This window comes from Perca fluviatilis, chromosome 6 (assembly GCF_010015445.1).
Source record: "Perca fluviatilis chromosome 6, GENO_Pfluv_1.0, whole genome shotgun sequence".
NCBI lineage: Eukaryota > Metazoa > Chordata > Actinopteri > Perciformes > Percidae > Perca > Perca fluviatilis.
Window position 1 is genome coordinate 39984698 of NC_053117.1, and position 14142 is coordinate 39998839.

General features: G+C 41.7%; 1 protein-coding gene across 4 annotated transcripts in view; it reads right to left on the reverse strand.

Moving 5' to 3' along the window:
* The window catches only part of LOC120560309 (probable E3 ubiquitin-protein ligase HECTD4), a 111256-nt gene extending 98095 nt beyond the window's left edge, over positions 1–13161 (reverse strand). For all 4 annotated transcript variants that reach the window (XM_039802645.1, XM_039802643.1, XM_039802644.1 and 1 more), the window contains exons 1-2: positions 12416–13161; positions 5684–6219 (exon numbers count right to left, since the gene is read on the reverse strand). In XM_039802645.1, the coding sequence (XP_039658579.1) occupies positions 5684–6219; positions 12416–12562 (683 nt within the window). In that variant the 5' untranslated portion in view covers positions 12563–13161. The remainder of the gene's footprint in view (positions 1–5683; positions 6220–12415) is intronic.
* Positions 13162–14142: the final 981 nt, after the last annotated feature.

Consider the following 14142-nt stretch of genomic DNA (forward strand, 5'->3'; position numbering starts at 1 on the left):
TCATGTCCTTATATGGGAATTTGCGGGGCGTTTTCTTATGCTAATTAGGAACAACTGGCACGCGCTTTCAGTTACGAAGACGTGGGATTCATCAATCCTAAGAACACGGGTGCGAACAAATCTGCTGTTTAAGAACACGTCATGAATCCGACGTAGACTTTTCTAGGAACCTTCTTAAGAACATATTTAAGAGAAAACTTAGGAAGATATTGGTGAATGAGGCCCAATGTCTCCATCGACTTACACACCTGTACTGTGTACCTATGGTTGAGTACAAGAAAGACCCAGCAGCGCTTCCATTCCTTCGTCTGTTAGTTTATTTCTGTTGTCATTTTAAGACCGTCCAGCGTCCCCTTCGTTTAAATACTAAGAGCACCTGCGCCCATCTGTGGCCCATGGGTGTGCTGGTCTCACAGGGAGGTGTGTTCAGGTGCATTCTGGGCGTGCTGGTCTTACAGGGAGGTGTGTTCAGGTGCATTCTGGGCGTGCTGGTCTTACAGGGAGGTGTGTTCAGGTGCATTCTCTCGGGCTGGTCTTACAGGGAGGTGCGTTCAGGTGCATTCTGGCGTGCTGGTCTTACAGGGAGGTGTGTTCAGGTGCATTCTGGGGCTGGTCTTACGGGGAGGTGTGTTCAGGTGCATTCTGGGCGTGCTGGTCTTACGGGGAGGTGTGTTCAGGTGCATTCTGGGCGTGCTGGTCTTACAGGGAGGTGTGTTCAGGTGCATTCTGGGCGTATTGCTATTTTGAGGCAGCGGGAAGTGATCACGCCATTGACCAACAAAAACCTGGTCTAAAGTCAATAACGCAGCATTTCATTGTTATTTTAACAGAGCATTAGTAAAATGCTCCTAGGCTCGTGCACAGCGTGCGCACACTATGCTTGTTACACACACAGGGACACACAGCAGCACACACACATGCAGAAGATTACAAATAAAAATATTACGGTGTGAAATAGTATTATTGTGTATATCTACAGTATATATACACACATGGAATACCTCTTGGGACAGAGGATTGAGAGACAACGGAAAATCTCTTTACTGCTCAGCAAATCCTCCATCATAACAGCAATGCTCCAAGGTCCAAACACACCTGGCTTTTAAAAGGGAATGGGAGATGATCTCTGATTGGTTGATTGCGTGTTACGCCCAAAACACACCTCTGATTAATGAAGACACTAAGTACAACCCTTTAGAACCACGCGCCAGGCGCACGGACACTTTTTTTTCCACCGTTAAAACAAAAGTGGATTCGTACACGCCCTAAACGCTTCACGCCGTGCGCCTAGATCGTTAAAATAGGACCCAGAAAGTTAATCACGGAGGTCTGACATAGCTGTGGTCTCTGCTGTGTTTATTTTCTGTCCCGTGTTGCTTTGCTAGCGTTAGGAACAGCAAGATGTCCCCGCCAGTCGGTCTGACTGCTAGTTTGGGCGGGGTCATTGTCTTTAGCCTGTGGCCCGACAGGTACATTAGCTCTCCAAGCTAACGTTAGTCAAAGTGTTGACATATGAAAGCATCAAACATGCATTTTAGATGAAGGAGATGATATTATATGCAGCTGTACCTCGTCGCGGTTTGCTCAGTGGCGTTAAATTGTATGTACGGGACGCAGGAGGCTTCTACCGGGAAGTTGTGAAGCGATTGGGTTTATAATCCAGGGAAATCCTGCCATGTGCTGCACGGGAATGTACATTTGATTCACTGCTTACATGTTCCACAGGCGACTGACACGGAGGAGTTGCGTGTCTAGGTCCACTTCACTATGTAAACATCGTATCGACAGCTGATATCAAAGCACATTTCTACGCAGCCTCTCACATTGTGAGTTTTCTACCACCGACCCCCGTCAGAGAGAGGAGAGGGAACCAGAACGCATTCACATTTAACAAGCCGATAGCTCTTTAATTAGCTCCCGCTGAAAGGCACCGGGGCTGGATGGTTCCCAACAACAAAGAGCCCGCGCTGAGCCTCCACAGAGGCCAAACAAAGAGCGGAGAGTTCTGGGTGTGACAAGTCAAGATCAGTTGTCACCGGCAGAAGCCAGAGTTCAGGCACAAACGCAACAAATAAAAAGCAGCACATGCTGCTCTTCTGCGAGCTCGGTGACACACACAGAAACATCCAACCAATAATATTAGAGTCACAGGTTTAACTTCTTTGGTATTGTTGCAGGGGCTTGGCACATGAGCAACAGACAAGGTGAATAGTGCTTATAACTAGGGCTGGGCAATATATCGATATTATATCGATATCGTGATATGAGACTAGATATCGTCTTAGATTTTGGATATCATAATATGACATAAGTGTCTTCTCCTGGTTTTAAAGGCTGCATTACAGTAAAGTGATGTACTTTTCTGAACTTACCAGACTGTTCTAGCTGTTCTATTATTTGCCTTTACCCCACTTAGACATTGGCCCTCATTTATGAAACGTGCGTACGACCTAGAGCTGGGCGATTTGTTTCCCTAAAAAAATCTGCGATTTTTTTTTATAAAAAACTCGATTTACGATTCGATTTGATTTCCCCCCCTTTCCATTTAAAACAAAATAACTGCGAACTGTAAATATATTTAAAAAATTATATATTTATTGTATTTAATTAAAGTGCATCAACAAACAAAATTGCAAAGGCAAACCCTTTCTCTAAGTGAAAAGTCTCTGTGCAGTGTGCAACAAAGATTGTTAAACATCCAAATTATTTATACTGTATTTGGATTAAAAAAAATCAATTTTTTGAAAATATGAATCGATTTGACCTACCAACTCGATTTTTAAATCAAATCGATTTTTTTCCCAGCCCTAGTACGACCTAAAACAGGCGTAGGACGGGCGTACCCCGATTCCTACGCAAAGCTCGGCATTCATCAATTTAAACGTGAGCGTAGGCTGCGATACTGGCCATGGTGGAGCGCTCCATCGGATTGATTAAGGGCAGATGGCTCTGTCTTGCATCAGCGGGGGGGGGGGAACCCTACTATACATGCCAGAAAAAGTCTGCAACCTTGTTTTAGCCTGGGGGGTTCTGCACAACATCGCGCAGGAAAACTGGGTGCCATAAATGTAGTGATGGGGCCAGATGACCCGATGCCCAGAGAGCAGTGTCCAGCACAGCCCCAACTGGGGGCTATACCAAGGAGACAGGATAGTATTCCTCACTTTTAAAAAAGGTATAGTGTTATGTTTGGTAATGATACTCCATACAGGAAACATGATGAAACACAACATTTTTATTTATTCTTCAGGTTTTCGTTTCTCTTTTTAAAGTGTTGTTAATGGCCACAAGTGAACAACGTATTTCTGCCATTGACAGAGTTATTTCGGCTTGTTTTTCCAGCCCCTCTGCGGTCAGGAGACCGGGTCAGGGTGGTGGTCCAGCACGGGGGACGGAGGACACGCGCTCTCCCTCACAGCTGTTGCCTCGTTCTGACTCATGGAAAAAACACGAGTAAAATAAAAACACTGCATAAACTCCGCTACTGTGCGTTTATATAAATATAGGTAGGCCTACACCATGTAGGCCTAACAGATTGCAATAGAAGCCTGTATATTACTATTAGGACTATAGCATACATATGTCAGAGGTGGAGTCCGATGTACTACGGCAACACTGTTGACCGCATCAGTGATCTCCTTCCATTCCGCATTCTTTCTGCAGCCTTTAATAACAGTTTTCAGGCTGCCAAATAGTAAACACGTTGGTGCAAATGAACCGGAGATATCAGGGTTTCAATCTCCACCTATGAAAAGCGCCGCTTCTCAGCCGGATTACGTCTCGCCATGTCGTAAATTGTAGGGGCGAGGCCTCAAAACCGAGAATATATTGGAGCGTTTCCAGCCGCTGCATTTATCAACGTACGACCATTCTTACGCTCCGATTGGTGCGATACGAACGTCGTAAGATGATTTCTGCGCTCATATCTGCGCTGGTTTCTACGTTAGGTTGATAAATGAGGGCCATTATGTCCACATTACTGAGGATTTTTTATCTAAAATCTAAGTGTGAAGATATTTTGTTAGAGCACCAATTGTCAACCCTAGAATATCGCCGCAATATCGATATTGAGGTATTTGGTCAAGAATATTATGATATCTGATTTTCTCCCTATCGCCCAGCCCTACTTATAACGAATTATAATATGTGTAAAGATTACAACCGGTTGAGATAAAAAAAAATATTGTAAAAATTGTGATTTTTTTAAACTGCCTAGCGTAATCTACTTTAAATTTCACGTGTTTGATTTCAGACGTCACTACGCCTTCTTAGTTTATCTATTTGAGGATATTTCTATTTCTTTTAGTTATTTTGATGTTGGTTTTGTTTTAGAAACCACATTTTTATTTTTAATATAGACTACATTTTCAGTGCCACTTTTGATAAACTTTACTCATTTGTCTGCGGCTCGTTCTGTTACAAAAGTTCTGACTGTTTAGTTACTTACATCCCTACGAAAAATTAGCGCCACCCTTTCTATAAGCTTAAAAACGCTCTGTGTATAGGGTCCTGTCTCTCTCTCCAAATTAACAGCAGCTAGAAGCTACAGTAGGAGGCAAATCAGTCACTTTCAGTATTACTTTCAAACTGCGCTAGTAGCTCATGCTAACAGAGCGCAGGTTGGACTAGAGCAAGCTTAGTTACAGATCAGAATAAAGGAGCCCTGCATCGCCACAGAGCTGACAGAGAGCAGGGAAGTCTGTTTTATCCCCACTCATTAGGATATATACAAATATCAATCACCAAATGCTGAGCTAGCCCTTTTATCTAACAGCGCAAACATCAAAGTGAGCCTGCTACAGTGTGTGCTGGAGGGCTTTGAGCATTGAATCACTGAGGCATGATCTTCCATGTAACAAGTACACTGAAGAGAGGGAAGAGAGAAACTAATCAGTTGGTCAGTGATTACTTTAGCTTTGGCTGCCAGGAATAACTGACCCACTAGTTTCCATTCAATTGTCAAGTGAATTTTAAGAGAACTTTTGAAATGTCACAAATAATGTGTTTTCTTTCAACTGGTTTGGAGCAAATAAACTAGGCTACAGCTTAGTTTGGGCAGAAGTTTGCGCTTTAGGCTACGCATAATCTCGCACTGGGGGATAGGAGAAAAAAAGAAACATGCTCTGGTTTATTTATTGGTCTTGACCAACTGCCACTTTGCTCGTTTGAAAGCCATGATATCTCTCTCTCTCTCTCTCTCTCTCTCTCTCTCTCTCTCTCTCTCTCTCTCTCTCTCTCTCTCTCTCTCTCTCTCTCTCTCTCTCTCTCTCTCTCTCTCTCTCTCTCTCTCTCTCTCATGGGGGGGCCAAATTCTCTGGGCGGGCAAAGCAGAGAGGGGAGGTAACCTTGCTCCTTATGACCTCATAAGGAGCAAGATTCCTGATTGGCCCATCTGAGCTTTCATTTTCTCAAAGGCAGAGCAGGATACCCAGGGCTCGGTTTACACCTATCACCATTTCTGGGAACTCATATTGATGTTAAAAAAAAACTCATAAAGTGAAATTTTCATGCCATGGGACCTTTAAACCAATCACAATCATCTTGGGCGGTGCTATGTGCTCTGACGCAATAACCGTGCCGCTGCAAAACAGCCATTTTTATTCTCTCGACTGCCCAAGACAAATTTCTCCTAGGAGGAGACAATAAAAGGCATATCTTATCATATATCGTATCTTATCCTCACCTGGCACAGGCAAGTGCCACGAGTGCAGCGGCAGCGTTTTCCCTCTGTCTGTGTGTGTGGAGGATCTGCGGCTGGCCTGACTCCTGGGCGCCGTCCTCCAGCCAGGAGCAGAGCAGCCCCTCCAGGCCGTTGAGGCAGTCGGCGGGCTCTTTGCTGAGGCTGAGCGGCTGGCAGTCCCGGAGGCAGGCCAGCAGCACCTCCGCCGTGACCCCGCAGAGCGCCGGGTCGCTGCGCGTCTGGGACTGCAGGAGGGGGAAGACCAGCAGCAGGCCGACGCGGGAGGTGAAGGGCGCCTGCTCGGGTTGCTGGAGCAGACCTTGTCTTTTGAGCAAGGCCAAGGTCTCCTCGTCAGCCCCTCCGGTCCCATCGCGCTCCTGCTGCTCCTCCAGGGCCAGCTGCCGCTGCGCCCCCCACAGGCCGCGCAGAGCATTCAGACGGTACTCCAGCAGGCGCGCGTACGCGTTGCTCTGATTCCCACAGACGGCACGCAGACGCTCGGCAAGCTCCACCGGGTTCTTGGTCTCAAAGGTTAGAATCTGGGGGACAAAGAAAGATGAAGTTAACATTAAGAGCAGTCAAAATTGGGACAATTTGTCGGAACTTTATTTAAAATATACTTCGACTCTTAATATTCAGAGTTTGTGCTCATAGACGTAAGGCCATTTCAGATATTGATTACACTCGATCCATTATACCATTTAGCAGGCACAATTTGTATTGATTCCATTTTCAGAAAGGCTGCTAATGTTACAGTAACACTCCTTAACTGGATGCTGGGCCTTTCTCCACCTTGCTCTCCAAAAACACTGCTGCATGTGGATAAAAATAGTCGGCATCACAACACCTACGGAAACAGCACCGAGTGACCCAGTCAGTCTTAAAGCCGGACACACGGAGAAGGCCTGAAACGGAGAGAATCTGAATCTAACCTAGAATACAGGGTTTTTCCTGCAGAGAGGAATTTTTTTGCACGCCCCAAAAGAGGTTTTAGCCCCAAAACGTATTGTATATATGGAAGGTGAATGTAAAAACTGTCCATATGTCCACAGTTTTGTGCGCCTTGTTGTGGGTCGCCACTATTACAATACGTACAAGATTAGACCAATTTAAAAGTACAAAACTGCCCTAAATTCATGCATGCTGCTAAAGAGCCTGGGTCTGCCGAGGTTTCTTCCTAAAAGGGAGGTTTTTCCTCGCCACTAAATGCTTGCTCTTGGGGGGAATTACTAGAATTGTTGTGGCTTTATAAACTGTAGAGTGTGGTCTAGACCTACTCCATCTGTAAAGTGTCTCGAGATAACTCTTGTTATCCACATACTTGTCTTGACATCCACATTGTGCCACTGCATACCTGTTGTTGAGAGCGACAAAATGAAGAAAACAAAAAGGGTGATGGGTTCAAACCTGCCCTGGGTTTCCCCCAGAATAATGCCAGGATCAGACTACACAAGGCCAGGAAGCTACGATACCCGTTAGCAGCTCCTGTGAGTTTATCATGTAACAGAGAAAACGTGAAAGGCGGAGCAGTATGTCCTGTATGTCCCTTACCAGCTAACGTATTTCAAGATGGAGCATGGATATGGAGCGTCTGCCCCAGTTCATGCAAACGAAAATGTAAAATTTCAAGCCAAAAGAAATACTTGGAATTGATGGTGGAGGTAAATATTCATGACAACTAAACCCGTTACACACTGGACCTTAAAAATAAATTTTTAAAAGATTATTCCCAGTGGCTTAGGCCAGCTGGGCCACTGGGCTTTCAATACACCGGGGAAACCCTGCTGCCCATTCCCATTTATTAATTAACCGGTGGTTTGTCATCTGTCGGAGCTGCTGATTGAACATATGAACTTATATCACAACAGCATGTGGCTCATGGGTGAATAATAAAGCAGCTTTCTGCAGCTGTTACGTGTCCAACACTAGCATTAATAACGCAATAGCTTGATGATTATGGTACTGTTAACTAGGGCTGCACGGTATGAGGAAAATATGCAATAACGTTGAATATATACCACTAAGGTCTATATAAAAAGAGACTTCAGATACAGTATTAGGGGACCACTAAGGTCTATATAAAAGAGACTTCAGATACAGTATTAGGGGACCACTAAGGTCTATATAAAAGAGACTTCAGATAAAGTATTAGGGGACCACTAAAGTCTATATAAAAGAGACTTCAGATACAGTATTAGGGGACCACTAAGGTCTATATAAAAGAGACTTCAGATACAGTATTAGGGACCACTAAGGTCTATATAAAAGAGACTTCAGATACAGTATTAGGGGACCACTAAGGTCTATATAAAAGAGACTTCAGATACAGTATTAGGGGACCACTAAGGTCTATATTAAAGAGACTTCAGATACAGTATTAGGGGACCACTAAGGTCTATATAAAAGCATCGAAAGATGTCATGGGACCTTTACATTTTACAGTTCAAGGTGTTGTTCACTGTTGATTTGTTTAACTTTTTTTTTTTTTTCAAAAAATCAATTAGCGATCGCGTTAAATTATCGTGATTTCAATATTGGTCAAAAATCATTTGTGATTAAGAATTTTTCCATAATCGAGCAGCCCCAAGATTACATAAGGTATCATTGATTTAAAATGGTTAATCATCACTCTCACTCTCAGTACTGTTCCATTATCTACCCCCCCAGCGCGTGGACATGTGACACGAGTACTGCGGCAAATGTTCTCTACAGACCGGTGGACAATACTAGCTCTACCTTTATTACACTGTAGAGGACCGAAATATCGAGGATACATAACTGTTGGCTCGAAGTTTCCATTGGCATCACTCTGCAATCCAACATCAGAGACGCGTCCGCTTTCTAGATTGTGCCTTCAAAATAAAAGCCTACATTTCAGATTAAAAAAAAACATCTACAGTGCTGGAATTTAAAATAACTCCTGCCTTGTAAAAAGTACAGAACAGATTTCAAAGTAAAAGGGTTATTTCATAAATGTAATAACTGTGGAAAAGAATATAGATTTTAATAAGGTATTACTAACTCCCTCCACCACTCTTTTCAATTACTATTATCAGGCTGACGAAACAAACCTCCACTGGCCCGGAAAATAATGTACAAGAAATCTATCATTACCTCTGAACAACATCAAATAGGTAATGTACAGCTGCTGTTTTGGATGTTTTAAATGTGTGTTTTAATGAGCTTTGAGGAAAGAGGGTTATTGTCACTGCTTGGAACAGAAAGTCATCCATCCATCCATCCATCCATCCATTAGGGGTGTTTGAATGGCGATTCAAGCTCTACCAATTCAAAATCGAGATATATATATATATATATAAATATAAATAATTGTATTTCTACTGCAATCACATGGGAAAAGTAACTGCATTTACATACTGTGAATCATTGTTTTTTTTAAATCGAGAATTGTTTTTAAATCGAAAATCGATTTTGAATCAAATCTTGAGCCTGAAAATCGATATCGAATAGTGATATTTTCTGAATCGTGCACCTCTACTAACTAACTAACTAACTAACTAACTAACTAACTAACTAACTAACCATCCATCCCTGTCCATATCATCCATCCATCCATCCATCCATATATTATCCATGCATCCATCCATCCATCCATACCTAGAGATTGGCATGGTTTTATTTCAGTTAGCCTAATAGCTGGTTTGATTTGCATTGAGAGATGATCTTATGGAAAGTACCCCATGCCAATCTCTAGGTATGGTGAAGGGTATGTGATGATGTGGGGGTATGGTGAAGGGTATGTGATGATGGGGGGGTATGGTGAAGGGTATGTGATGATGTGGGGGGGGGCAAGGGAACTTCATCAGGATGCATAGTATCCTGGATCCATGAAATAACTGGCCTTTAAAAATAAAACTATGCCTGCCTCTATAGGAATTTAACATAGGGGTGGACTGACTTATGCCCCCTGTAGTTTAAGGAAGAACATTTATTTATTTATGACACATTATTCATTCACAAAGAAAATTGGTGTCGTTAAAGGTTGGATTTTTCCAAAATTTTTTAATTAAAGGCATTAAGATCAATTTCCAAAATATGATTTTTTTATTCCTCTTTTAGTCAACTTTAGCATGGGTTCCTAAACTCATGAGCAGCGCTGTATTTGACTATGTTTAAACTGTTGTATACTACTAACCCTGTATGGATGTGATATGATTTCTATCTTTGTTGTTAAACTCTTTGTGAAACATGAACAAACACAAACAATGAACGCCACAGAGCTTCCTTTCATTATCCAGTTTAACAGTCAGTCAGAAACATAGTAGTATCTAAGTAGATTTTCTTCGGGGCCAAATTATGTGGCATCAGATCAGTGCATAAACTCCAGTACTTGCCGATATCGATACCAGCATTTTAATCCCCTGACGCACCAACCTGACGGCCAACAGTCGGCAGAAAAGTGCCTCCGAACACACCGGTGCGACGCCGACTTGAGCGTACGTTCTGCGCGTGTGCGAGACGTAATACGTCTCCATAACAGCAGGCGGCGCTAATCTGTATGGTCGCCCAAAAAATGAAAACCGTAAATGACGGAACATCTCTCTAGACCTCGTAAACACAGAGCAGGCTGTCGTCAGTCATTGTTTACATCAGAGAGAGGTGATAGAAGTCAAGAAGGAACGTTGTTGTCATTACTCGCTGAACGGAAGAGAATACGATGGCGAGTAATAAGAAGATACTGGCGTCGTCAGCTCTCAGGCTCTCCAGTTGTCTCTAGGGGTGGGAATCGCCAGAGGCCTCACGATACGATATCATCATGATACTTATGTCACGATATGATATTATTAGGGCTGTGCTCGATTGAAGAAATTCTTAGTCGACTAACACTCATTCAGTTGCACCGACTAATCGATTAGTTGATTTAATCGACAGATCTGTAAATCTGAGTTTCTCCGCAAAGAGTCATGCTAAAAGCACCACTTTAATTCTTGTGTTTACCAGAGATGTGCTCGTACGTTTCTTGGAAATAAGTCATTCAGCATGAAAACAGCATCAGACATGACTAATGGACTAAAGAGATCTAAGTTGACTAAGACCAAAACGACCGATTAGTCGACTAAGAGAGAGCAGCCCTAGATATTATTGCGATTTTAAACATATTGCAATATTCTGTGATATATTGCAATTTATGACCTTTTTTCCAACTTCAAATTATTCTCAATTTTAAATGATGTCCCTAAAAGGAAACTTTGTCAACATCTGTTTCATCTAAAAAGATAAATGTCTCTGTTTGTTCATCTCACTTTAAATTTTATTGCTGCAAAAGTGGGATTGTTAACCAGACAAAGGGACCAACACATATATAATAAAAGATCGATTCTTGGCGTCTGCGTATCGATACAGTATTGCCACAGAAAATATTGCGATACGATGCTGTATCGATTTTTCCCCCCACCCCTAGTTTTCTCGTGCATTGATTCGCTAGTCAAGGGTTACCACTTCACCAATCAGATTGGTCAGAATCGGCCAAAATGAAGGCAGACGGCTCCTCCGACTTTTTTGATACTGGTATGGCTATCAGAACTTCACTATAGAAAATATTCACATTTAACAAGCTGGAATCAGAGAAGTTTTATTTTTTTGTTCATAAAACAAAATGACTTGAAGCCAAACAGTTGGCGCTTAATTTAATAGTTGACAACTAATGGATTAATCATTGCAGCTCTAATCCAAAGAGATGTTCACTGTGTGGTGCAGTGGCAAGAACACCTAGCTTAGAAAGCTGCTGCACTGGCACTACTAATAAAGTTGAAGCTGTGCAACTTGACACCTGAGGTACAGGGATACATGCAGAGTGTGCCTTTCATATGCAGTTATCAGAATCACCTTTAATGGGAAGGTACATGTGAACACACACACAGGGAATGTGACTCTGGCTTTTTGTTGCTCAAAAGAACAGACACAGGAATAGACATACGGTGAAAGACAGGGACAACAAAACTGAACAAGGTTTGAACAAACTAGAGCTAAATGTGAATATATTCTAGGTTTCTTCACTTTTCTGTGACAGTAAACTTAATATATTTGAGTGTCATCTTGGGCTTTGGGTTACACTGATCGACATATATTAAAAAAATCATGTACAGTCAGAGGATTTTAATGCTAATTTGTTGTTTAGCAAATTGAGTAACTTGAGTATAAAATCTTAAAATTACAATACTGTTATTAATATATTCCCATTGCACTGAACTGCCTTGCACTATATTTATATTTAAATCACAGACTATACTGATATCGCACTATTCTTTCCCTCTCTTCAATTGTTACTGTATATTTCTTGTAAATTCTATTGTATTGTTATACTGTATACTTAACAGTATATATTTTTTTATTTCTTACTGTCCTTTCTGTTTTTATTCTGTATGTGTTAAGGAGTGTTGTACTTTGAGAGCAAAGATTAACCGGAGTTAAATTCCTTGTTTGTTTACTCAAACCTAGCCAATTAAAGCGGATTCTGAAAACAGGTTTTCTTAACTTTTATTTTGGTAGAGTTGGCAGGAAGTGCTCTGGTAATGGTCGCATCCTTGACAGTGGGTCAATAACATGCAAGGCAAGAAACTTGCTACACAGCTGTACCGTTTTCACTGAGTGTGTGTTGCAGCAGACTAAAAAATATACATTAAAAGAAACCTAAAAACACACCCTTATCATAGCAGCGAGTGTGTGTTTTCTATGTATAAACCTTTGTGTGTGTGTGAGATGGTTTTCACCCACCTCTTGCTCGGTGTCCCCCTGCTCCGAAACCCCTATTTCACTGGGCAGTTCGGCCAGATCTGTGACCCGAATGAGTCCGTCGTGGAGGAAAATGGTCTCCTCCTTCACCGAAAGCCATTGGGACGAATCCACAGCCCCGGAGCCCATCGCTCTCTCCTCCGACAGTGATGCCAAAGGGGTCGAACATTAAAAATTCAGTGGGAGTATGACAGAAAACGCCCTAGCTAGCTAGGCTAGCGAGCTAACTTACAATAACATAACTGCCGTTAACGGTCGCCGTCTTATCTGACGATGGACGGGGCAGACGGCGTTGCTAAGGTGGAAGCTAACTGGCGATGCACGGGGGCAGAGTGCGTTGCTAAGGTGGAAGCTAACGGCGGACAGCCAAGCAGTGAACAGGCGGTAGTGGCAGCTCCTCTTCACATAACATAAGTGGTCGTGTCGTGCTAACGGTTCCTGCTAGCTGTCTGGTTAGCTGGATGCTAACTTACCGTATCGTTAGAACGTTACCGAGCAGAGTGGGCGTGACACCCGTACTAAATCCGTTATTGCGCCGCAGCGTTTAAACGGCAGTGTTTTCAGGACGAAGACTGCGTCTGTAGTAAGCTTTTTTTATAACGGTTAAATTGGGACCGCAAACCGATTCGGTAACGGCCCGGGGCGCTGTGTCAGTTGCTGGAGAAGATAATGAGAAGCTCCCAGCTGTCAGTGCGACGCCATGTTTCCAAGGCCAACTAGCTGCTCCCAGCATGCACCGCGGGCCCGAATAAAAGCTGTCAAAAATTCATGAGTTCATGTTGATGTCTAATAATAACACAAGTTATTACTGTAATAATAAGGCAAAGGGACATTTACCATGCAGTTTATTTACATGTATTGTGTATTTCCTTTGAATATGTTTATGTTAATGTATGCACCATCCACCAAGGCAAATTCTTTGTAAGTGTTGGCAATAAATCCTTTTCTGATTCTGATTTACAAAATGTAAGAAAAAAACAAAAGCGGTCATATTTTGGCAGTTGGGGTGCCAAAAAGTACTGTAAAATAACTTGTAAAATACAGTAATTTTTCATAATTAAAATACAGTTTGTATTTTACAAAATAACTTGTAAAATACAGTAAGTTTTTCATAATTAAAATTCTGTTTGTAGCTTTTATTTTACATTAAATCTTTTTTTTTCATCTTTTTATGTGTTAAATGAAGGATATTTACACCTAAACCTAAAGACAAATTATCTCTCTTCTCTAATTTAAGAAATATAATCTATTAAATAAAAGATAGCCTAAATATGTGTGATGTTACGATAAATTTAGACTACATCTTTTTTATGTAAAAAACAAATGTTATGGTTATTCACTGTAAAAACTCATGAACACACCAAAGTTGGAAGAACGACCCTTCAAGGAGTACGGGAATGCACCACTCAGCATGGCTCTATGTATATCTTTGTTATTATCTGTATTACATCTGTATTATCTTACTTTTTCCAATATTATTTATATTATGGTCACACTTCAATATCATTTATATTATGGTTAATTACTTTTACTATGTTATTTAATTACATATTATTCAATCTAATTTCAATTACTTACTTACATTACAATATTTTTTAATTTCCCCATTGTGGGTTGAATAAAGTATTATCTAATCTAATCTAATCTAAGGTACGGTTGCATATACGCAGATGGAAATGAGGAGAAAATTAACTTTGTCCTAGACTTTT